The 24,803-nt window shown below is 42.8% G+C and overlaps 1 protein-coding gene and 1 long non-coding RNA gene across 5 annotated transcripts; one reads left to right on the top strand and one right to left on the bottom strand.

Moving 5' to 3' along the window:
* Nucleotides 1–1,063: 1,063 nt before the first annotated feature.
* Nucleotides 1,064–24,423, bottom strand: LOC121587689 (influenza virus NS1A-binding protein-like). 3 transcript variants are annotated; one of them, XM_041904711.1, is made up of 9 exons: nucleotides 23,905–24,423; nucleotides 18,761–18,912; nucleotides 6,003–6,121; nucleotides 5,758–5,841; nucleotides 5,541–5,681; nucleotides 4,643–4,981; nucleotides 4,265–4,553; nucleotides 3,394–4,156; nucleotides 1,064–3,193 (listed from the first exon to the last, which is right to left on the bottom strand). In XM_041904711.1, exons 2-9 carry the CDS (start codon nucleotides 18,789–18,791, stop codon nucleotides 2,515–2,517), a joined length of 2,445 nt encoding a protein of 814 aa, XP_041760645.1. In that variant the 5' UTR covers nucleotides 18,792–18,912; nucleotides 23,905–24,423; the 3' UTR covers nucleotides 1,064–2,514. The 3 variants fall into 3 exon arrangements, with proteins under 3 accessions (XP_041760645.1, XP_041760643.1, XP_041760644.1); XM_041904709.1 differs by lacking the exon at nucleotides 23,905–24,423 and adding an exon at nucleotides 20,200–20,851; XM_041904710.1 differs by lacking the exons at nucleotides 18,761–18,912; nucleotides 23,905–24,423 and adding an exon at nucleotides 12,452–13,677.
* Nucleotides 21,148–22,884, top strand: LOC121587690. 2 transcript variants are annotated; one of them, XR_006004094.1, is made up of 3 exons: nucleotides 21,148–21,285; nucleotides 21,540–21,609; nucleotides 22,110–22,884. It is a non-coding gene; the product is annotated as an uncharacterized LOC121587690 (long non-coding RNA). The 2 variants fall into 2 exon arrangements; XR_006004093.1 differs by lacking the exon at nucleotides 22,110–22,884 and adding an exon at nucleotides 21,698–21,883.
* Nucleotides 24,424–24,803: the final 380 nt, after the last annotated feature.

The raw sequence follows: 24,803 nt of genomic DNA, 5'->3' as shown, positions 1-24,803 counted from the left end.
TTAAAATTTAAAATTTGGTACAAAAATACGGACATTAGCCCAAGTGCCACAAATCCACTAAACGACCACTAAACGGCTTCTAAACGACTCAAGTTCTCTACCTAAACGGAATATAGAAAGACTTCGTTTAGCAGACGCCAAACGACTCATGCATTCTAAAAATAGCAAAAAAGCTGGTGGTGCTATCTGTTGGTGGGATACCCCAACCAGTTGAGCTTCATCGCTTGGAGGAGAGCTTTCTCATTTCCTCTGTACTGTTGTATGGTTTCGCATTGAAGTTATGCATCGCTAGAACTAGAACGGCGATACGATTGTTTAAATACTAAACTCCAACGGAAACCACCAGCACTGAAGCAAGTGAGATTTGAGCAATGGTCATTGGTGTTGATACCCACGTATCTAACCACACGACCATTTATATAGATTTTTGCTCAGAAAGTTAGAAGGCTATATAGGTCATAATAAAATGCAACTTGTCGAAACACATTGCAAGAAAAGGATAGCAATATAATAATGAGTTGTAATACGCCATCTATTGATCAAACCAATGAAGCTGTGGAGCTTTCATTTTTTTCCTATGGATATTCAATTTTCCAGTCGTTTAAGCTTAATCTGTGGCGCTTGGGAGTTTTATTTACTTTAGTAAAGAAATGATAATTTTAAAGTCTTGCTAACTTTTTTAAGTTCAAAAACTCACTTTTTCAATTAAAGTCCTCAGTGCTGTTTTATGTAAAATACATTGATAGTACTTTTTATATTCCACTTTGATTTTTTTTTTTATTTTTTTTATTGTTTCATCAAAATCAAAATCATCGAAAATGTATTTTTGGTACATGCAATTTCATTATTATGGAATTTACAGAGAGTTATACCACACTTTTCTCTGTTCGTAAAATATCTTATATTTTGAATATGATTCTAGGGATGGATAAGTAAGTAATTAATAATCTACACTACATACTACACTTTGCATACTTACGTGCACAAAAAGCCTCCATTAGCGGGAGCATTTTCTCAATACGAAATAATCGGCGTACCGATAAAAAGTGATATACGAAGAATATTCCGTGCATTCAATAATTGCTTTAGAAAAAAGTCATATTTTTTAGTAGAACTTATAATATCTAAAGATTTTTTTCAGTTTTTATGTAGCTACATTATTTAAGGTATAGAGTTGCGTGAAACTTAACACCATCAACTGTGGACAGACCATGCCTTCTGTTCAATAGTGCCACTTTCTGTCTGAAACAATACCCAGTCTATACGCATCTGTCATAGTGTAATGGATTGATGTGATCATACAACTCCTGTGCTTCTATCCGTTATATAAAATGGACCTGCGCTATTCCCTTTCACCCTAACCAGTGCTGATTATGAGCCTACATGTTGTGTCACGCAGTTATACCGATAGGTTTGAATGACCCTATGCTGACGCATTGTGTCTCCCGTCGCATTCGATAGTAATGCGGTTCGATGAATGTTAGTCAATACACCAGAGGAATGCGCATTTGGGGGGCTGTGCAAAGTTCAAAACGCAAGTTCAGTGCACGTTAATTGCGTTCATCGCGATGTAGCTCAATCAGTGTTTAACCCTAATACGATGACTTTAGAATGTGCTGCATGTGGCAAAAAATCAATCGTGGCAAATAATCGCATCGTGCATCGAAAGACTAATCTACCGGCTAGTGTTCTTCTTTAGGGTGTAAAGCGGCAAACGAATGGCTCACAACTTGCAAAATCATGACACATTGCATCGCATCTTGGGTTCATCTTTTAAACGGGATTGGTGCGAAGGCAAGGTAGGCAAATTGAATCACCTTTACATTACTACCGTTAGGACAGATTCTTAAAATTTCATCCACGATCGTTTACATTACGGAACAAACCAAAAACAAGCACGTTATAGCACACGAAGCAGGCGCGAAAACCATGACGACATGAATGTTCGTGCCTGTCGACAAGCAGCAAATCAATTATTGATCGTACTTATTCTTGATCTATCCTTGCTTACAAGCTATTTAGTCTGGGCGTCCGTCCGACTTTCCATTCCGCTGACAGGACTGCGCCATTTGGAAAGTATGCCATTGAGGAGCAAAATTTCAACGACAATCTCTTACTGGCTAGTAATTTTAATATTTAGCTTGCAATCATCGCCTGTTAGCTCTTTTTGTCGCCATTTAAAAAAAGTCCTCATCACTTACTCTGCCTCTTACGTCACCTTTTCGTCTAGCGTGGGCTCATAGCAGCCTCAAGTTGTAGATTTCCAGTTGGATATTTCCAATAAGATTTTCTTTACAAACGTCGCCACATTATCGTGTAGAAAAATAGCCAATAAGAAAGGACCGTTGCCGAGTGTGCAAAACATTAATCTGGAAATGTATGGGTGCAGACAGCTTTCCCTGCTTAGTCCACCTCCTCGCCGTCATCGCATTCGATAACGGATGGGTGCGCTGCGGCTGCAATGCTCGTGTCAATCGGAACCGCAGTCAAACCACCGGCGGTTGCCAGCGTCAGTTAGCTGGAATGATTGCCGGCGGTCGCAATTTCCGTACACTTGTTGGCCGCCAGCTGCTGCAGCAGGCTAATACTGTTCTCCTGCGCTGTCTTGGTCGCGTTCGTAGTTTTACTCAGGTCCCCGGTGTCATGGTCGTCCTGCTCGTCTTCCAGCAGTGCCGTTTTGGCACTGTTCTGTGCCGAAGCGAAGAGAATGTCCTGCTTTCCGGCAGCCGTTGCCTTTGGCGAATGCTGCTGCCGGTTGTACTCGTTATTGAGCGCGGTGTGGATCGGTTTGAAAGTGTTCTCGTTCGCACCTCCGTTGCCGCTCAAATGGTCCGGCGACGACGAGGTTGATGAAGAGGATCGCACGTTCTGCAGAGCCGCCCGTAGTGAGTTCTCGAGCAGCGAGTCAATGTTGGCGCTCGTTTGTGGCACGAATGTGGTCCACTCGTTCGTCGCAGCGTCAAGATATTCGACCGTGCTGAGGAACGTCTTACCCGAGAAGCCACCGATCGCGTACAGACGGTTCTGAACCACCGCAACCGAAACGTTGGAGCGGGGCGATGTAAGGTTCGGTCCGGCAATCCAACATTTGCTTTCCTCGTCGTAACACTCGGTCGTGTTCAGTGAATGTGAGCCATCACTACCTCCAACGGCGTATAGCTTGCCGTTGTACTCGGCCAGGCCACAACCACGCCTGGAATACAACAATTGCGAGAGCGAAAGAGAGAGAGAGATGAATAGAGAGAAAGAGAGAGATGAATAGAGAGAAAGAGAGAGATGAATAGAGAGAGAGAGAGAGAGAGAGAGAGAGAGAAAGAGAGAAAGTGAAAATAGAAAAAGGTAAAGATTAGTAATGCAAGTTCAGAGCACATCAAAACATTCCACTTGTCATACCTCGGCGTCAAGAGCGATGGTCCAAGAGTCCACTGGTTTGCTTCCACATCGTACACCTCAACGGAGCCGATACAGTTCCACGCATCGCTTCCGCCAACGACCCACAGCTTGCCGCCGTATGCCGTCACGCCAGCCTGATAGCGGCCGGTGTTGAGTGGTGCAATCGAGAACCAGCGATTCTCTTCCGGCTTCAGCACGTCACACTGTTTGATACCGCTCTGTCCATTCCATCCACCGATGCAGTAGATCTTGCCATTCAACGCACACACGCCTGCATTGCTTCGAGCGAGAGGTAGTTTGCACATCTTCTTCCACTTTCGATCCGCCTTGGAGAGATACTCGACGGAATCCAGCTCGGTCGTGCCATTACAGCCACCGACGGCGTAAACCGTTCCCTCGATAACCGCTATCTGGACGCGTCCACGAGCCTCTCCCATATTCGACTGCTGTGTCCAGCTGTTCGTCTCGGGACAGTAGGATTCTACCGATCGGAGACACTCGGCCCGATCGTAGCCGCCGCAAACGAGCAGCTTGCCTTCAAGCTCGGCTACACCGAGACCGCACTTGGCGCCGGACATGGTAGCGACCTCGCAAAACAGTTCCGGCTGCTGGCATTCGTCCAGATCTTCATCCCTGCTGACACTGGTGCTCATCACATCCGGCGTGTTGATCGGGGACGGTGTCGTAGGGATGTTCAGGCGCAGCTGAATGGATAAACGCGCCAAGTTGCCGTTCAGCGTAACGAGCGCAACATACGAATGGTCTGCAGTGAATGGATAAAAAAGACAACAGCATTCAGTACAACTACAATGTGTCTTTGATATGAACCACATCTATGGTGCACACGATACGCGAGACAAGCCAAACTTACCGGAAAGCTTGCTGCAGCCAACCAAACTCCAATCCATCTCCGTGGCGGCAGCATCCGCGGCATCACTACGGTCACCGATGTCACGGCTGTACAGTATCATGCGTGGCCTGCCAGGTGTTTTCAACGCTTTGCGATGCTTCTTATTGCTCGGGCATTTCAGCACTAGCCGCTTGTAGTCCTGCACCAAATCGCTCTCCGATTCTTGTCCCGGTGGCAGATCTGCACAGTCTTGCAGTGAATTATCTAGTGCCAAGTAGAGCATGTGCGAGCGTTCTAGCAGCGAGGAAACCTGTAAGAAGAGCAGCATAAATACACACATGCCATACATCCCTGTACCACATGTCCTCCCTTAGCCGGTGGCTTCCGGTCCTTACTCACCGATACATCCTCGTTCATCATCTGTCGCCGAATCCAGTCGATAACGAGCCGGCCCAAAGAGCATTCCGCCACCAGCGACATCTCTTGGCGCGTTTGATACAGCACCTCGATCAGCACGCATGGCAGCTGCAGAAACCCGGCCGTCTCCGAGACGAGATGGAAGTTTTTCGCGATGTACGCGTCCACCTCCTGCACGAAGCGTCGGTTCCGCTCGATACCGGGCAGCGAACGCGTCTCGATGCAAATGTCCGGCTCCAGCTCGCTCACAAGATGGCGGGCGCACTCCTTCACCACACTATCGATCTTCAGCTGCCAGGCAGCGAGATAGACATCGCGGATCTAGAAAATGTTTTGTCGTAACAGTGCCATGTGTCTTTCACGGGTTTTCGCCTTCCTAGCAGGCTCTATCGTGCGCCCCACGCGGCACGCGTCTGTGTGCGTGTATGTTTTTGAGGACCGCCGAAGGAAGGCGGGGAAATTGGGATGGGAAGAGTATGTGTGTGTGTGTGCACGTGCCGTTGTTTCTGTTTGCCGTCTCTCCAAGCCCGACCAGAGAAGCCGCGGGCGTGTGGAGCAATGGCGAATCGTCGAGCTGTGTAGTGTCACCACCATCGGCTCATTCTATCCGTTGCGGCTGTTTCAGTTCCAGCGGCACAACTCGAACCTGCCGATGGTGGCCACTATCAGTGACAGATTCTCATTGAACGGCAAACTATTCTAGGCTTTGGTGCTACATAGCCATAACCACACAACAAAACACGCATAGCAGGGCGTGTGCTTTTTTCTGCTCTGTTCGTACTTCGGTACGGTATACGCTTTACTAAATCGAGCTCTAGCCGCTTGGGGACGGAAACAATCTGTGGGCCTGTCTTAGATGCGAACGCATACTAGCACTCACCATCTCATCAGGCACTTCCAATGATCCGGTGTAGGCATACTCGACCAGATACATCAGGCCGTGCTTCGTGATCTGCCCGTTCAGCCGATAGCAGGGCAGCTTAGCGTCACTGGCTGCGGTTGGCCCACCGTTCAGTGTGCCCTGCGGAAAAGACGAACGGATAACCAATTAGTTCATGATGTGCGTACTTCTTCAGCCGAGTCGCCGAGGGCATTACCGCATCCGTGCTGAACAGTTCCATCAGCTGTGGCGAAACACAAGCAAGCACATTCCGATGCGCATGGATTTCCGTATTTTCTACCTGAAATGACGACCGAAATGAGTGTTATTAACACTTTAACTTATCCGGAAACAACCTGAAGCTTGCTCCGAGCTATAGATCTATGGACCGATCGATTGAGGAGTAATACTCTCATCGTTTTTGTCCGCTATAAATCATAGCATGTACATAAGAATAATTACCAGTAATACCACGTCGCAGAAGAGCCGATTTTTCCGCATCGTACTGAGACTCTGCAAGAAGCTTGACTTCATGTTGTCATCCGTGAACTTCAGATAGCCGCAGCTCTCCATGGCATCATCTGGAAATGGAAAATAGAAGTCGAATGTTTCAGTATCGAGTTTCTTGACATTGGGAAGCATGACACAGGTGAAAGCTTAAATGCGTTTACATCTATTCTACATTAATTCCTTCCTGTTGCATTAACAATGGCGAACACTTGTTGACTCACGCTTACGCAATATCCTTCAACAACATATCCCAGTGTTAAATCTTGGTAAGATACAGCAGCTGTGGACTTTGGAGACAGGTCCAGCCTTTAAAATCCCTCATATGTAAATCCACGCTTAACACAGACCAGGAAGACCTAAGACAGTTATTTCCCGTTATCTTCGTAAACACTGTTTGTTGTTTCGTTATCATTGCGGATAATTTAGCACGCCGACGGGGCAATACCACAACACTCAACAAAAACACCCCATGCCGGACAAATAGAAACGTACGTCAGGGAAAAGATAACGTTCTTTTATCTGTTACATGAGTAATGTTGTTGGTCCCTCGCCCGTACACACACAAACAGACGCACAATAACCACGCGGCAAGCAGCCTTAAGATTTATACGAATCACGCGATGCACATATCATAGGGGATTTTTTGATATTGCTTCTTTACACCATGCACTGGCCAAATGCACCTCCTTGTTTCGCGGACATATGTGTGCATCGGTTACTGACTCGTGCAATTACACATGCTTACTTTTGCTGTACTGTCCCGCGGTGACGGTAGACACCACACTTAAGTCCACATGGACGAGCACGTGGCTAAGCCAAACAGTAGTACTGGCACGTGTTTACAATGATAATGCTTTTTAATTGTTTTATCTAAACAAACCCGTTTTACGATTTGTTTTTTGATGGGTTTCATTCAATTATTCAATTTCGCCAAATATCCGATGGCAAATTGGTTGCAAAAGCTAAATGGTTCTAGGCGACTAATACACAGAAGAACGCAAATACTACTCTGGCCTGGCGACAACGGTGGCTGTCACGCGGCATGACAGTTGACCTCGAATATCAGTGTTTTACCATCATCGACAAAATCATGAATTGTCATGAAGCAACAGCAACGGTGGGCGGATGGGAACGGGTTAAAAGACTGGCATCACGACGTCAGCAAAACGTACAAGCATCAGCACGGTAAATTTGTGTGCCAAAACAAAAATCTGTAGTACCGAAGGAGGCAAAGGCGAATAGAGTTCCAAGGTAAAACCAAACGCACGGAACTCGTATTAAAAAACAACAACAACCTTACATTGTTTGTTTACAGTCCGTAGTTTTTGCAACGAAGCAAACGAACAGCGACGACAGGGGATTCGGAGGAACAACCGGTAATATAAACAGAGTGGTAACTAAGACGACAGGTGAGTTAAGGCTAAAAATCGTTGATGCTACTACCATCTGCACAAAACAACTGCGTAGTACGTACGTTTAGATTCAACTGGATACGGGGCTTTGTGTAGCTTGAACAAGTTTAGTCTTTACCATCATTTTTGACGTTATTGAAAACAATGAATTGGCAAACATTATGATGATTAAGTTTGCATTTTTGTTTGCACAGTGATGTGGTGACAAGTGCACTGGAAGCTTACCGTTAGTATCTGAGATATTGCAGTGGCCCTGAACGGAAGTTTATTTTGGTCCAAAAACTTCGATTAGATAACTTCTTCGCTCCCAGGTTGTTGATCAGGCGATCGAGATAGCCGAGGAAGAGGAAGGGCGTGTGGTATGAAATTGGAACGGTATTGATAAAAAGCACACCACGGCCCTTGTTTACGAAGGGCCTGTGTGCTGCAACAGGAAACCCCGCCGAGAGAAGCCTATCGATTAAACAGTATTTTAACCGGAGGAAACCGGCTGCAGTGCCCCAAAGGGGAGGAAATTGGCAACAAAAACAACAACAAAACAAAAGTTGCGAATCTTCCAGGCGTGCTTTTTGCGCATCAAACAATTTCCGTACCGTTGCACGGGATTTTCACTGTATAAACGACATTAAGTGGATTGTACTTTGATACACGCCCCGTTACCCGGTGGTCGCGTGATAACGGTGCATATAATTGAAAAAACCCTTCTTTGGATATGCCTATTGACAACGTATTTTACGTAAAGACGTCACTTTCTCTCCGACTTCAACGCCCCACATTTTTTGCTAATTTGATTACGAAAGTGTTATTATTTATGCTAAAATCAATAAACGCTCACTAAGCGAATTTGAAATCAAAGCCAAACCAAAAGTGAGAATGCCAAACATAGATCACGAAACTAATCAATATATGTTCTCGATATAAAAAATTGGAAATGTCTCCATCGTAAACCGTATGGCAATCAATTTTGTTGTATAATAAAACTGCCGTCACCATTATTCATAACCTTAACGATCGCAGAATCAGCATCGAACAATAGAAATTAGCCATACATATTTAAGCATTTTATTACAACGCTGGGTGTTTATGATGACAATTGAAAGATACCGGACACTATCAGGAAGCTTTTGCCAAACGTCATCGTAATACAACACCTCCCTACTTCCCATCCAACAAACACTCTGATACAGAGCAATAAGAGATAGCGCCAATTATTGGGATCCCAGCGTTGGCTAGCATGTGAAGAATTCCATTTCGCGACGGCAAGAGCCACAAGAAAGCCACGTTCCCACTTTGTTGCTGATCGTTGCTGATTGAAAAGAAGGTCAGCGTAATTTGACGCAATTAGACAGTGAGCAGCCTATTTCATTGTCCATAACTATCATCAAACAGTGGTGTGATTCGCGAAAGCAATAAATACATGTTATACTACATCGTTAAATGCTTATCAAAAAGCTGTAGTATCCTCGGCCTGCTCCTTCTACCATCACTACTCTACCCGTCCTATCAGCTAAATTTGATATGATAGCAATTTAGAACATTGTTTACGCCAAGGGGGTTGTGCCTCGCATGCTCCATTTACAGACAGCCTTGTTGGGCGGCTGGCAAATAAAACACTTCCGCAATTCCACGCCAACAAACCAAACCGTCGGATGGCGACGGCTATTACTTTCACTTCGTCCTGGTGAGGCACTGCACAGTTAACGATGCTAAAATTAACTTTGCTCAACATGTTAGGTGACGTCGCGTGCCACTAATATCACCGAGAGTCTAATGCCAAATGCAGCAGATCCAATTCTTCAGCAATTCAGCAGCTGCGTTAATTACAAGACATTTCTTTTCCTTGCATTCGGCAACCGTGAAATGAGATTTGCATTTGGTAATCTCCTTCGATTTTTTCCTCGATTTTACGTTGGCACACGTGTTTACACACGGTCGTTGACCCGCATGTGGCGATCTGCGATCTGAATCAGCGGTTCGTGCGGTAAAATGACGGCGAGAAACTGCATGCCGCTGCATGCCATCAACTGCATCAATCGAGCCGGAAAACATGCACTCCGCAGCGTACTGCACCCCACGGCAGCTGCTATCGGGTGCAAAAAAACGGACACTGAATAGTGGTAGTGACGCTTGTGCCAACGGTACAAAGTCTGTCGGGTGTTTCCCACTGCAGAGATGTATGATATTTATATTTAATATTCATTCGTGTTTTGACATGCTTTTTCTCTGCTCTTTGCATTCAAATCGTGTGAAAAAAACATTGGTATATGTCCATATGATCTCCGATCGAGCATTTGGAAGATTGCCTAATGACATAAGACTCACGTCGGCGTTTTGTATGTCTGCGGTTGCTTGCGTATGATGTGTTTTTCCTATCCTTTAATTATGTGCAAAGAAGGTCCCACACTGAAATTTCAAATCAACGCTGTCCCCAGTTGAAGCGATGCTGGCCCATTTGCACAGCATGAATATTTATTGGCCGTTACGCTTTTCATTAATATTGTTATAGTATCCCAGTGCATGGATCTGAATGATAAGTTGTATTGTATTATTTTCGGTGCATATCACAGCAATAAAACTCCTGCCCACAGAAAACTCAAAACTTTACATTATCAATACGAAAACATTTAGGAAACATGCCAGATTGTTTGTGCAATTCCACACAAATCCAATCTCATTTAAGAAACAAATTGCCAGCTGCCTCTTTGTGCAGTTACAGTAAAAAGTATTTCAATTAGTTGCGCGGTCACGTGGTGCAATCATCAACGCGCTCGACTTAACAACATGCCCGTTGTGGGTTAAAGCCTCACATAGACCGTTTTGTTTAGCAAGGACTGACCAGATGCGCAGAGAAACTTGGCATTACACAGCTAAATATCGATAGTTTTCTAATAAGTGTGCAACCTCAAAACGTTTTAATCAACTAGTCTAACAATAAAAAAAAGTTTGATTGTTGGACTAGTTTATAACCAAGCACTAAATTCTTAGAGAATCTTACTATTTGATCGGTCTCTTGGTACAGTCGGCAACTCGTACGACTTCACTGCATGCCCGTCATGCGTTCTAGCTCCGAATCGACCGTGCCCCCATACGTGGAACTGACTATCTCGCTATGGGAAATCAATACGTCACTGAAAGCCAAGCCTACTAGTGGTTCAGGCTGACAGAATCTTAGAAAAAGGGGTTCTGAATGTTCTGATTCGAGAAGTAACAATCTTTTTTAATTAACAGGCAAAAACATTCGAATAGAAACACTCAATATAATCATACATATACTCACAACAAATGGCACTCGATAAATCAATATATAAATAAATAACCCAGCACTCAAAAACACTGCTCATTCGCTGTACCACAAACAATTTACATTAAATTTAGAACATTCTAAACAAGCTAATTTGCCGATTACCGAGAAATGCACAAGCCAAATAGAGGAAAATAGGAACTAAGCTCTTTTTTAGTAGCTTTTTACATACACCAAATATCTAAAATAAATCAACGGATGTGGTTCAATAAAAATATTCTGCAACAGGCAAACAAAACATGCCACCTCAGTCAGCACTTATATGGAATGTAATTAAACCGTTCGGTGTGGTCGATTGTTTGTATACGACAGCAGAACGATGATAGTAAACTAAAAATAAAATCCGATACGTTAATTATAAACATTGGTTTCTTTGGCACGTGGCTGTGTTTAGCGAAATGAGACTTCGTTCATGCGCGATACATGATCAACGGTCTCAAGACAGAGACCGAAAAGGGGAGGATCAGAAAAATAAACAAAATACGCTACAGCACACGGATCAGAATGGGATATTTCATTTCATCCGTATGGCAAAAGCGATGACAAACCATTGTGCAATGCACTATGCCACGATAGGAGTGCAGTTTTTCGCTTTGCTTTATCAGCAATCATCTTTCACTTGCTATTAATCATAAACGGCCGTTCCTCAGAGTGGCCATTAGTGGTCGTAAAAAATGCATATGTGTACAGAGACTCCCGCCTCCTGCTCCTAATAAGAATTGCTTGTCTTATTAGTGCGACGTAATCAGTGGAAGCAGTCATAAATATGCACAATTACCAGTCACTTCGCGCAAACACTTGTCCGTGAGATCCAATAAGGAAAGGAAAAAGCGTTTTGGTGCCAACGCGTCTTACATGCGACAGCGAGCGATCCGGGATAATGAAATAATAATACCTATTATCGCTTGTTGAGCGTACACGCGTCGCTGAAAAAATGCCATTTACAAATATGAGAAATTAGAGTTTGAAGTGGGAAGTTCATACGAATTGCACGTTTTTCTGAACTTGCTGCTAATGAGCTGACAGAAAACAACGCAATTTCCCTATCATCTGACGGCAAAGATGGTCTGGAATTTTGGAACGGTTTCTTTTGCCCCTCTCAGCACTGCTGCGGGCGCCGAAGATCTTGAAATTGTTTACAAATAAACCCACCATGGTTGGCTGAAATTCTTCCAATTTTGTGCTGGCCCTCGAGCAAGAATTTGCATCTTGGCTTGAACTGAAACGATCATGTGTGTGAGTGTTGTTGGGGTATTTGCATTTTATTTTGAACGTGTTGAAAATATTCTGGTCAACTAGTTCTCTATAGACGATCTCCCATAGGTCGTCGATGTGTCCTGACGTCAATCGGTAGACTAGACGAATGGTAAGTCATTCCAGAATGGAAAAAATAATACCTACATACCATCGTCCCTTAATGCAATTAGGGCTAATTGTTCATCCTTCGTGATGAAGATAGTTCCTCTCGCCCTTCGGTTATTTTAATAGCCCCCTTCGCACGTCATTCAAAATACTATCTGATGCAAGATGACTGACAAAAGCGTTACTTGGACTAGAGTTCGCAGCCGAAGAGTCATACACAAAGACTGATTGACTTCTCGCGATTCATTCTTACAACTAACCACACAAATACAAATTACTTGCTTGCCCTGCAGCATGTAGCCTCGCATAAAACATTGGTTACTTACCACTGTCGTATGAAAACTTAATAATATTTTTTCTCGTCATTTTCGTTAGCACCGCAATATCGTATCGACGAGACAAATGTTGAGGAACTTATTTTTAATTGCTGTGTTCGTCAGGTCACGCTCTGCAAACGTCAGCCGGTTTTACCGGATTCGGGATAGTCGTGATGGTCCCCGCGTGAAGACAAGGACGGAAGTAAACACTAATATCACACATACACTCACTCACTAGGTACCAAACGGTTCGATGGTTTACCCAGGGCAATCTTTTCCAGTCCCCGTTTTGCACTATCACAGATCACAGATAAGGCACGGCCTTTTTTATTTTAAAGCACATATTTACAAGGCGCGATGCAGCATCCACTTTACGCCCCCCGTGTCCAGCCAATACGGATCCACGTTGGGTTACCCCGGTTTGCTCGGCAATCGGCCAAACGGAAGCTCACCGTGAAATTGGAGCTAGCATATTCATGGCAGCCGGAGACTGCCGCTACAACTTTTTCGCAGGCAAAGAACGAACATCCATCACCGCTCCTGCTGATGGCCGTGTGCCGAATTTCAGCACTACGTTCCACTTTCAGGATCACCGACGACGTAGACTACCGCCAAGCAGCATGGCCGTTTTAGCAGATTCGAACCGAATGGTACATCTTTTTAAACACCGGTCTGCTTCGTTCATGTGCACCGGAAAGCTGGTGAAACCAGTGACGTACGAATTTATGGTACGAGTACGAACGAACTACAAGTAGTACGAATTTTGTCTTTTTTTGTACACTTTTCGATCGCTTTCGTGTGTAAGTCTGTCTACATTGCCTTCAGGCTCACCTATTTTTGACACAGTTTCGCAATGGAAAATGATTCACTGGCGCAGACACATCACACACAACGGCAGCACACTCAAAATATACCTTTGGGAGCTCTGCAAGAAGCTTCCGGAAGTTTCGAACCAAAGATAACTGTCCATCGCCCGGTATCGTTACTACGGCTTCTAGCCGCTCGGACATACACCAGGCCGGAGCCAGGTGGTGGTGCTCTTTGCAAATCTCCCTAAAGACCTCCAATGCCAACGAAGGCGAAGAACTGGGCAGCTTGGCTTAGAGGACCTACTAGTCTCGCACAGACCAAACCAACGTGAGAGACAAGTGCTGTCCCGCCGACTACTACCAATCGACTGACAACAACACTCTTCTGGTTCAGGTTTCGATCGTTGTGGAGGCCACCTTGCACTGACGCAGCGGGAAACCTGTCCATCGACCTATGCGCAAGGTACGGACCAACTTCTCTGGTACTGGTTATCTTGCAAAAATGAAAAAAAAACTCCCCACACTCACAACGAGCGCGCGGCTGTCTGTGTTGTCTGTTGCATGTATTTACTGCCGTTTTGGAGGGCACGTGCTGCCGCTTTCCCTCTCCTGAGCGCCATCGATAGCGTGTCGATACGGTGGTATTGGGGTAGTAGTCCGCTCACTGCTATCTGCTGTATGTGTGTTTATCATCCTTTTGCACTACCTACACCCATACAACAGCTGTTGCTTACATGCCGTTTACAAATGGCGTATTCGGGCCGGGGAAATGTCTTCCGTCACGACCAAATAGACGACTACGTAGTACACTTTTCCGAGTGTAGTTCACACCCTTCCCGTAAGCGAAAGCAATTCTAGTGACCGGGTACGCGGACACTATCGATAATGCTTGTCCTCCCACATAGCACCAGTGGCATTGTCCCTAATCCCACCCACACTTGCCGTGAGTGCTTGAGGGAGGTCAAGAACATGCGAACGTCAACTAGACCTACAAATAGCATCAACAGCGCCCCGCCGCTTCAACTCCAAGGTTTCCAACATCCTTAGAACCGAAGGAAAGGCTGTCAAGCTGTTAACCTCTAAAGTTTATTGAATTGCGTTGTGATGTTGATACTAATAGTTCCTAAAAAAGTTTCTCTTCTGTTCCCGCCAAAAATGTATGCAATCAAGCGCGGCTGGCGGTTTAGTTAAATGCAACCTCGTTACTGTGTTGCATATCCATCATCATCAACGTCATCATTGATCATTCATCAATATACTGCAATATTTTGCTCAAACTTGTTATTAAACTAACCAAACAGCTTTTGCAACCTCATTTAGGTATATGGGCATTGGCGTTTCCTTGTTCAAGTTGTTCATCAATGGTGTTCGTGTTATAATTACTAAACACTTTTCCAAACACAATTTTCATGCGCAGAGCTGCGTTCAGCGTGGTTTAGAACACCGGTTAGAGTCATGTGAATACTGCAATCGGATTTCGTTAACCACTGCAACTCTTTAAGACTAACTTAATTAAGGCAAACTCAACAGTAGCTACACAGACTGGTATTAGGATCGGCGTCGCAAGCTTTCATATCATTTAACACGCAATTTACATTATTTAGTTAGTTTGCGAGAAAAGAAAACATATTAAATATAACATTTGAAGTTTTCGTGATATCCTATACATAGAAGATAAATCAAACAATGCATAAAATGAACCACCTGTTTGCTTGAAGGAAGTACATAAGGCATAACTGTGCCTTGGGATCTTAGGAAGAACACACCTTATCTGTGTGGCAGATATCGTATTTAGCATGTGTGCCTCAAAAGCATCACACATTTGGGAACACGCAGTGAATTAATACAATTTACGAGTTTACGCAAATCAGCAATCACCGTTTGTTTATTGAACGTTGCGTGTGGCGTTGATTCGCACTAGACATCGCATAACCCAATGTGGAATAAACTGGATAAAACTGTATTGTGAATCAGGTATGTCGGACGCTTTTGTTTGCTAGTTTATATGAATATGTTTCGAAAAATTATACGGATGTCTAGCTAAAACTACATCATTTTTATATTTTATAATTGAAAAAATCCTTTTGCTATGCAAGGTTACACATAATTCCTAGATTTATTAGTATCACCTAGTATTAGTACCAGTATTTATAAGATTTATCAGTACTACAGGTCAGGATAGGAATCGAAGCCATTCAGTCTTCTCTGAGCCGACACGTCTATCGCTTAGTTACATTGATCGTCTGATCGCTTTCCCCATATAATGAAAATTAAAATTTCAATTGCAATGAAAAACATACGACACCAGAGTGTCACGCAATTCGACAGAAATAAACGTAAAACAAGCGTCACTAATTTCAATGCTAAAAGTGTGTAATATAAATAAATCAAATGAACATTCATATGAAAAGTTTCAACCTACCCCCACCCCAACATCTCCTTAGTAAGTCACGCTTTACTTACACACAGATCAGACATTCAACATTTGGTTTTCTCTTCTGCGATTCCCCATCCTTATACTATCTTCTAACAGCCATTTTCTTGACATCCATCACCTAATGCGAAACTGTCCTTTTATACCCGACAACAAACCGAGGGCGACGCTGCTGATTGCTGTAATCATGACGCAAATTACGCGGCCCTCACGCAAAAATGTTATTGTGAATGCATAGAAAGATTGGGATGCAATGCTAAACAATCGTTCAAGACTTCAAAAAGATGCTTCTGTCTGAAAGATATGATTTTCTTGCTAAGTAAACCAAACCCACTGTTACACCTACACCACAATGCAATTCGTTAATATTCTTTTTTCCCATATAATGTAGCAACAAATTATCGAACTAATCAAACCCATTGACCTGAAACGTTAATAACAATTATTATATCATTCGAAACTAGTGAAGGCCAAATTATATTTATTTCTTTCCTGAGGACTATAAATATAACGTGAAATGGGGAGAATGATTGACCTTCATTTTCATCACAAGAAACATAAGCTATGGAATAGATAAAAAAACATACTCCATGAATAATAAATAGGTCACAGAGCATTGCAGACTAATCATAGAGTTGTTACGGTTTTCTGATGTTATTGGAAAATACCGATCATATGCATGCCTGACAAATCAGAGTTTCATTCAAACTAGAAAGAAAATATGAAGAAAATGACTATTTTAGTCGTTTTTTTATGTCTACATAAAGCTGAGCACAGCTGAGCAGCCATATTAGAGTGCTGTAGTACACGTGGTACGTGATGAGTCACCGGTAGAAGGTAAAAATTACCTGATAACGTTACGATGCCTGCAGGCAAGCAGTAGTAATTGGATTGCAATCCTTCGAAATCCCTTCCCGGTTTCATAATGAATGCACAGTCGATCGCAATTTCACGACGGACGAAAGCTACACGCACCCATTGCTCATGGTAACAGGGGGTGTGGTGTCCCTCACATCCCAAATCACGTTGTCACTAGTGTGTAGGTAGGGCAGTCACATGCGGATTGAGCGGGAAATTTGCACGCTTCATCGCTTGTTGATGATCATGCGACACGCAACCAGAGGAAACATTGGCTGGCTTGAAGGGGAAAATCGCAGAACTCTCTACGTATCGGGAGAGCCACGTGGTGGCCCCGACATCACTTACGCCACACGATCGACCATTCTAGATCACCGGCAAAGTATTTTCCTTAGGTCAGCTGTGTCGTTTTCTTCCATTGCCTAGTTTCCTCTGTGAAATTCTTTTAACGTAAACGTGTTAAATCGTGCGCGTAATGGTGAGACGGTTGTCACCCCATTGTTGACCGTTGGCGTTAAGTCCCCCGCCCTCGAAACACATCGCAATCTAGAGTGCCTCAGCAGAATGCTTAATTTGTTTAACTTTTATTGCTTTTACTGTCACTTATTTTTTCTCTCTTCTCTCGCAGCACGAAAAAATGAGAGGAAAAAAACAAATGATGAATGGACGAGCAATTGGTAGACTCTGAGCGACGGCAACGATCGTTCATCTTTGCTACTAAGCACGCTGTGGCCGCCCTAAGCAAACCGAAAAGACCAACTCAGCATCTTTGCATGGTAACTGTGTCATATTGATAAAACTGGCAACGATTGTTAGGTTGCCGTCGCGCGGAGGGCAAGCAATATAAAGCAATGTTTTATATCATGATCATTGCTACAATGCTCCGACAAAAAATGCCCTTCTCAACTACTTGACCTTTGTCAATGACGATCTGGCTCTGCCAAATGCCCGGATTAATATTACTAAGGACAAAATATAACATCATCTTGCACACACGTTTTTAAAAGTTAAGATATGATCAAAACCATTGTTATCGACGATCGTTTTATTGCAATCTTGAAGATCGATCAACATACGGTTTTGTTGTAGAAGGCCATTTTTCCAAACAATCTTGCTTTTTATAATGGAAATATTCACGCACCAACAAAACATCCACTTGACGCATACTATCGATCCACAAAGACAATTGGAACTGTAAATAAACATCTCCAAACCGCTTGATTGACCGACCAAGGACAGCGACACCGCTCCTCGTGTCGCTTCTACTCTACCTGGCCCTTGCTGACTACGACGAAATTACGAATGCGAAGAAGTTTCATGCTTCTTTTTCAACTTTACCCGACTTGTATTCAATGATTTGTATGTCATGCTTTTGTGGTACATAGAAAAAAAACAGCGAACGCAAAATGATGCACAAGAGAGGTACTACTCGTAGCCACCCGTATGGCGGTGCTACCAAAAATATACTACAACGATTGTTACCACCAAGATAGGGAACAGGGACTTGTGGTGTTGCTAAAAATACCACAATACTATTGCTCGTTAAGTCACGTTCGAAGCGTGGTTTTCGAAACAATACACCTTTCTAAATTTACTATTTTACTCCGCATTGTAATTCGTTCCGACGTCCGAAGAACGTACGATCAGACGATCAACTGTAGCTGCTACCGAGCGTGTGCGTGGCCGTTCGATGGATGTAAGTGCTTCAAATAGAACACCAGGAAGGCACGCGATTTGTTCCGAGATTTCACGCGAGGAATGGTTTTACGTTCTTTCCAAACGGTTGTAATACACTAGAGCATCACTGACGAAACAAGAGCGAAAACTGCTCAGCATAAGTTTATTCAGCTTCGGTCAGTATAGGGAAGTGGTATCCGAGGAACATAATACGTCAGATTGTCACGATCTTGACACACCTCCAAAAGGAACTTGTACTTTCATTGATGCTTTACTACAGTTATCACAATGTCATTTTCTACAACACATTTATTAATTCAGTATTACGTGATGCGTTCTATTCTTAGTTAAACGATCCATACCTAGAAGATTGGTTCTGATTCATTCAAGCAATGGAAACGGAAGTTTCCAAACTTTTACGTTATTTGTATTAAGCTGCAAGCTCAAGATGAAAGGAAACATCACCACAGATTTGTAGAAATGTATAGATATCCCACACAGATACGGTACAACTGAGAAATATAACTTGAAATAACTTACCGCCGATAGAATTTTCAATGCGTGGCCTCATCCTTCGGGAAATTGGTGATACTCCGTTTATTGACGTTGGTTTGCTCGAATGTACCGCACCAGACGATGGAACTGATGGCGTCAGCAGGTTGTAGTGCTCGAAAGCGCTAAAAGCTTGACCCCTGGAAGAGCACATTGGAAGAGCGAAAGAAAAAATAGGACAAATAAATCAAATGATATTCATAACACATACGAGTGCGGGAGGAAACGAGGAAGTCTATAATGTTTAACGAACTGTTTAGCGAGACAGCGCTTGGTACGTCGTTTTTTTCAACTCGTTTTGATTCCTGTACGAAGCGAAACGTACCTGGGTAGCTATAGATCATCTGATTCGATTGAAACGATTTCGTATTGTATAATACTCCACTCGGTATTAATGACGTGGCTACCGTCAAACAACGTTAGGTACGACGCAGTTTCTTTTGCAAATCACAAATAAAATTTCCTACAGGAAATATAAATTGGAAGGATTTTTTGCACATGTATTCCCCAGGTTGTTAGTTTCGTCTGAATGAAACACAGGATCACGTAAACTTGTACAAAGAGCTACAATAAGAAGTAATATATTTTTAAAACTGCATTTACTTCTATTATAATTCCCTTCCATGTTGGAAAAGGGTAAACATGCCATTCGTCATTCCGGAAAGTACATTACAGACTTTTTCTAAAAATATGTACATAATTTCCATTGAATACAAAACTAAAACATCTCGAAGTTGTTGCTTTTCTATGGAAAAACGCATTGCCGTTACAATGCAAATGTAAGGCTTGCGTTGTTTCTTTTCAAGCGAAGGACAAAAATATGGGTCACCATCATTACGGGAAAACGTCTTGAACATGAGTGTGGTAACTGCAGAGGCCACACAAACGCAATTCAAGTAATAAAGGAAAATAACAGTGAAAATACTTTACTGTAACAAAAGATGATACAAATTTGAATTATTTTTATGATACATATTTTATTGAAGTCCTCACGAAGTAAACATCACGTTTTTAAAGTTTTTTGTTGTTGTTTTAGTGCATTTAGTGCAGTTTTATGCTATTCATTTTTTTATTCTTTTCTTAATTGTCTTACAGTATTACAACTTTGGCTGTATTTTCCACTACACATGGCCATATCCCACTAAACATAGATCAGAGCATCATTATTTGATGCACAATAGACATATTATTATAAATAAATAATAATAATAATAATAATATCAATTCCAACCGATGTGCAGTGTTTCAACGAATCGACACAAAAAGGAAAATACTAGGTCGGACAGTGCACGCCATTGTTCGGAATCGGTATCGATGTAAGCATCTACTATGCAGGATACCGTTCTGCAGTACGGGTTTACATTCGATCACATTCACACACAAATACACATTATAGCGATTTAGTAAGACGTTATACTATGGCTTGCCTTGGATCCATGGTGCACAGTTTAAAGATGATGGATGAATGTAGAATCTGCTGAATAGGATTGTTTCTCGACCGTGCAATGCATTTAGCAGCAAATAGGATGAACACTGTACAACGCCACTACCCGCAGATCACTTGTTCGATTTTGTTCAGTTTCATGAAGTAAAGAGAAAGAAATCCAACACTCCACACCTCCTCAGGAAGGCAATTCCTGTGATATTGAAAGTCTCGCAAAGCGCTCCTGCTTATCACCATCAACAGCAGTGGCGAGTGAGTGGTGTAGTAGTAGTGTTTACTGTTTGAATTAGCTCACTGTTTAGCACGGTACGAGGGGGGTGTTTTCCATCGCCACACAAACCATCGACGCACTCGGCACAATGGAGTACAATTTTCTGAATCATGGCGTACGGAGGCTCGACTCTCCTTGGGTCCTATGTTTTGTTTCTCACTTGTGCTACGTACGCTTTGTGTTCATTCATGCACCGCCATCACTATTTGCACGTCGAAGCACGCCGAAAACTACCAGGCGACTCCACCATGCAAGCACACCCACCGCGATGAACCTTCCCTTATTTTCACTTCGTTTGGCGTCAATCGATAGTGACGAACAACAATCACTCTGTACAGGGTAGCGAGAGTGGCTTTGACGTTGCACACAGTTGTACAGAACTGGCTATCGCCAAAAGTGGATATACATACGGGGAGGATGAAATTGAACGTCTTCACTCGCGATGAAATCAACTTTGTTCGAAAAAAACAGAGGCAACAGCACCGGAAGATGCAGAAAAATTATGTGACTCAAAGAAGGAAAAATACCCCCATCGTACCTTCCGAGAGTCACTTTTCTGCTCTATGGCGGTGTCGAAAGAGAAGTAGAGAGTTTTTCCTAAGCTGTGTTCGCCTCATCCGTCTCAATGTTTATCGTTTGCTTTCATTCTCGCTGCTGTTTTGCGCTTGATCGGACTTTCTCTTTCTAATCTGCAATCCTGTTCTCACGTGGACGGTCAACTCAAAACCGAGCGAAGAGTGTTGTGTAACTGAAGTCAACGATAGAGCAGCCGAGCAATTTTGAACATTTTTAACGGTGGTGAGTATTTATTTAACGAAAATTTTATTATTTACTGAATTTACTGCAAACGTGAAAAATACAATACAAATCGAATTAGGAAGCCAGATAATCGAATTATTAAGCCATGTTTACACAAATTGACTTAATAATATATCCAGGCTTTGTTTGGGAAACATTACACATTTATCCTTTAAAATAAGCAATGAAAAGGCATTAATAAAATAATTTTGCTCAGCTTTAATAATAACGCTCTTAATTTTGTTCCATTACAGCAGATTTGTTTGGGAAACAGGAGCAGAACAAACACACAATTTGCAATTGCATCTATTCGAATCAAGACATGTAAGGATGATAGATTGTAATAGATTATTCTGATTGAACACAAAATAACTATTTCCCTCACTGTTATTGTATTCAATCGATTTGTAAGCCGCTTCATTCAGACCAAACAAAGAGCCAGCCTCAACGAGATGAATGAGTAAAAAAACATTGCCGTTGCAATGAGAGACGTATGCGAGAAATGATTCTCATGAACGTGGTTCTCCCAATCCTAGTCTCGCAACCCACAGTATGAACAAACTCGATTGAGCATACATTTTATAGATAACAAATAAAATCTCCACCCACACTGCTATTGAGTGAAAATCGGCGTTTGTTTTTATACACCTTATTGGTAGCAAATAAAAAAGAATATTTTTGTTGATGTATTTTAGTCGTTTACATTGCGTAGGCGAAGAAAAAAGAGAGTGTGAGCTCAGAGCCAAATTCAGCACGGGAGAGTTTTATATTGCTGTGTTGTTAGTACTGTGAAGAGTGATATATTTTTTCATTATAATTGACAGACTGTGAATGACATCCGTTACGCTGGAGCATCTTGTGATGAGGACCCTTCAACGCGTCAACAGGTGATTATTACAGCGGCATTTTATCAAAATTTCATGGTAACGAAACGCTGATTAACAATAATGGTGTTATGATGGAAAATTTAAAAACTACTCAAAATAACGTTTTACACCGTTTTTTCTTAGTGAAATGATTGCGTATGCTACCGATAGTTTTTGGTACTAAAAATAGCTATTTAAAAGTGGAAGGTTTACTATCATTGATAGTATATTTTTCAGATTTACCACTTTTCTCGAAAAAGTTATTAAGGGTTAATTATATACCAAGATTTTTCTTATTTGCCAAAAATAAGGGATGAAAAATGTCATATAATAGATTATTATAAATTGAAACAATATCTGTTTGTATAGATTATCTAAGAAATCAGCAGATATGTGGAAATACAGAAATAAAAGGAAGCACATAAGAAATAAAAGATCTGACCAAGCACATTTGTATTAGGTCATTGAACGTCACCATTTGGCCCGCAGAGGGGGAATGCGTGGAAAAATCACCACAGACGGCGACGGACCGGACGGACTGGAAGGACCAGGTTGACAGAAAGGTTAGCCGCTGACATACTTCCCGGCACACTTTGGCTTGCCAGCGGAAACGCGTTTTCTAATGGTAAGATGCTTCAGACGGTTTTAAAACTTGGCACAACCTTGACTGATGACAGGTTGACAGATTGCTAAGAATAAGCACGGAGATTGTTAAAATTAATTACTCATCAAATCGCTCATCGACTTTACAATAGTAAGAGAAATAATAGATCTCTTCTACGTATTTTTGAAAAATCTGCAGAATTGCATTTATGTGCATTGCAGAACCACAAAGTGAACCTATTTTCACGGTATCAAGGTACCAACGCGGTTTGCCAGCTGCCGATGTCAGCGAAATGTTAGCTGCGATGTAGCACCAAAATAGACGGACAATTTTCAAGTCCTCTATATCTCTATCTGTATCACGCTAGCAATAAAGTGAAAGTTGTGAGAGTTGATCCATCCAAACAACCGCACAACGCGTTGTTAGAGATAGACAACTCTTCTTCTTCCATTCGGATGATGAACCTTCTCGACCAATGAATGATCAGGCGCGTGTATAGAAACGACATAGACCTTTGTCCGTGTTCTTCCGAGGGAAAGGGTGAGTTCAGTTTCATCTGCTTTGGTGTGTGATTCGCCTCCATTATTTATTGTTGCAACTTGTCCGGTCTCGTATGGTCGCGGAAGTTTCTTTCACTGTGCGCGTGTTAAATACAGCCGGTTCCAGCTAGGTTGACGAATTACCTTCAGCTCTACATCACACTCACACACACATACAATCCGCTTTGTTAGATATATGTAGTGCCCATGCCCGTTCACAACGCGAACAACAACGAGCATTGGCTGATTGGCTGAAAAAATGTGCAAAACGCGATGCGTGTTTGATACGCGCTGCGTGCACTACGCTGGATGGTTGAATATCTTTGCCCACTCACACATAGACGCTTCATATTCCAGCACGAACACACATGCAGCCACCACTTATACGGAAACGGTAAATTGACATGCAAGCAAACCGCCTCCTCTCGCGAACGGCCTCCAACGACCTCGAGCACCGTCTTCTGTAGAAGAAATGGCTGGATCGCAATAATGACACGCATGTGCTTCATCTTGCACGTTGCCTCGTCAGCCTATCAAAAACCACTTCGTGGTCATTACCACTTCCTGCGTAGAGAGTGCATCGGTACAATCAAGCCGGTACTTAACCTACCTGTTGGTTGCCAAAGATGATAAGATACGGACGTTTCTAATCCTCTGCGGCACCTTCTAATCCGGCAAAACGCATGGAATGATGATGGGTTCTAGCTACGTCACAAAATGAGCACCATTCTGTTGCAAAAAAATACTCCGATTTGCGTTGTCAGTAAGACCGCCAGCCACAGGAACGGGCGAAACACGGTGCCGGTGATTTTGCAACTACGTACTACACTTGCACAATTCTGCTGTACAGGAAAGTTGCATAGCCTCCACAGAAACTCAACTCGAAATGGTGCACTTCACAATTTACAAACCAAACTGCAGCGAGATACTGTGCAACGATATGCAAATTCCCTCAAGACTTCCCTGCTCGAGCCCTCCTGCAATGATGAGCACTGGTTTTGATTTTGTTAGACCAGGCCTATGCTCGGACGTTCTTTCCAGCTTGCACGTACACACGGTATGTGTTCGAGTTGTTTTACGCGAGCATACATGCGGCTACGTGCCAGACAGAAGTAGGCCCTCCGTGCTAGACAATACGTACAGAAAAGGGAGAAAGCATATCGTACGTTTCACACTTATGCCGTCGTCACGATTGGTTCACCGTTTACACGGGGAATCTTAAAGACGCAGTGAAAATTATAGAAAAAATGCGTTTTTGTTCGAACACACTTTTCGATGTCAATTAACTTGAACCAAGTCATTAAAATTTTTAAATAATTTTAAAACTAGCTTATCGTGGGCTCAAGAAGATGTCCTGGGTCATTTAAACCAGTACCAATAACAAAACACGTTTGAAGTTCGACGTGTACACGCTTCTGTATTACGAACCATCGTGTAAACGTCGATATCAGATTTACTATTTCATCGCTTGGTTACAATATACAGTCTGTTCCCGAGATACGTGGATCT

Source organism: Anopheles merus, chromosome 2R (assembly GCF_017562075.2).
Source record: "Anopheles merus strain MAF chromosome 2R, AmerM5.1, whole genome shotgun sequence".
In the NCBI taxonomy this organism is placed as follows: Eukaryota; Metazoa; Arthropoda; class Insecta; order Diptera; family Culicidae; genus Anopheles; species Anopheles merus.
This window is presented reverse-complemented; position numbering and strand designations above follow the sequence as displayed.

Excerpts from the sequence above, each read along its gene's own strand:
- LOC121587689 (XM_041904709.1), bottom strand. Across the intron at positions 5,842-6,002 it reads TCTGCGACGTGGTATTACTG|GTAGAAAATACGGAAATCCA; the intron begins GTAATTATTCTT and ends TCGTCATTTCAG. Across the intron at positions 3,194-3,393 it reads CCATCGCTCTTGACGCCGAG|GCGTGGTTGTGGCCTGGCCG; the intron begins GTATGACAAGTG and ends GTTGTATTCCAG.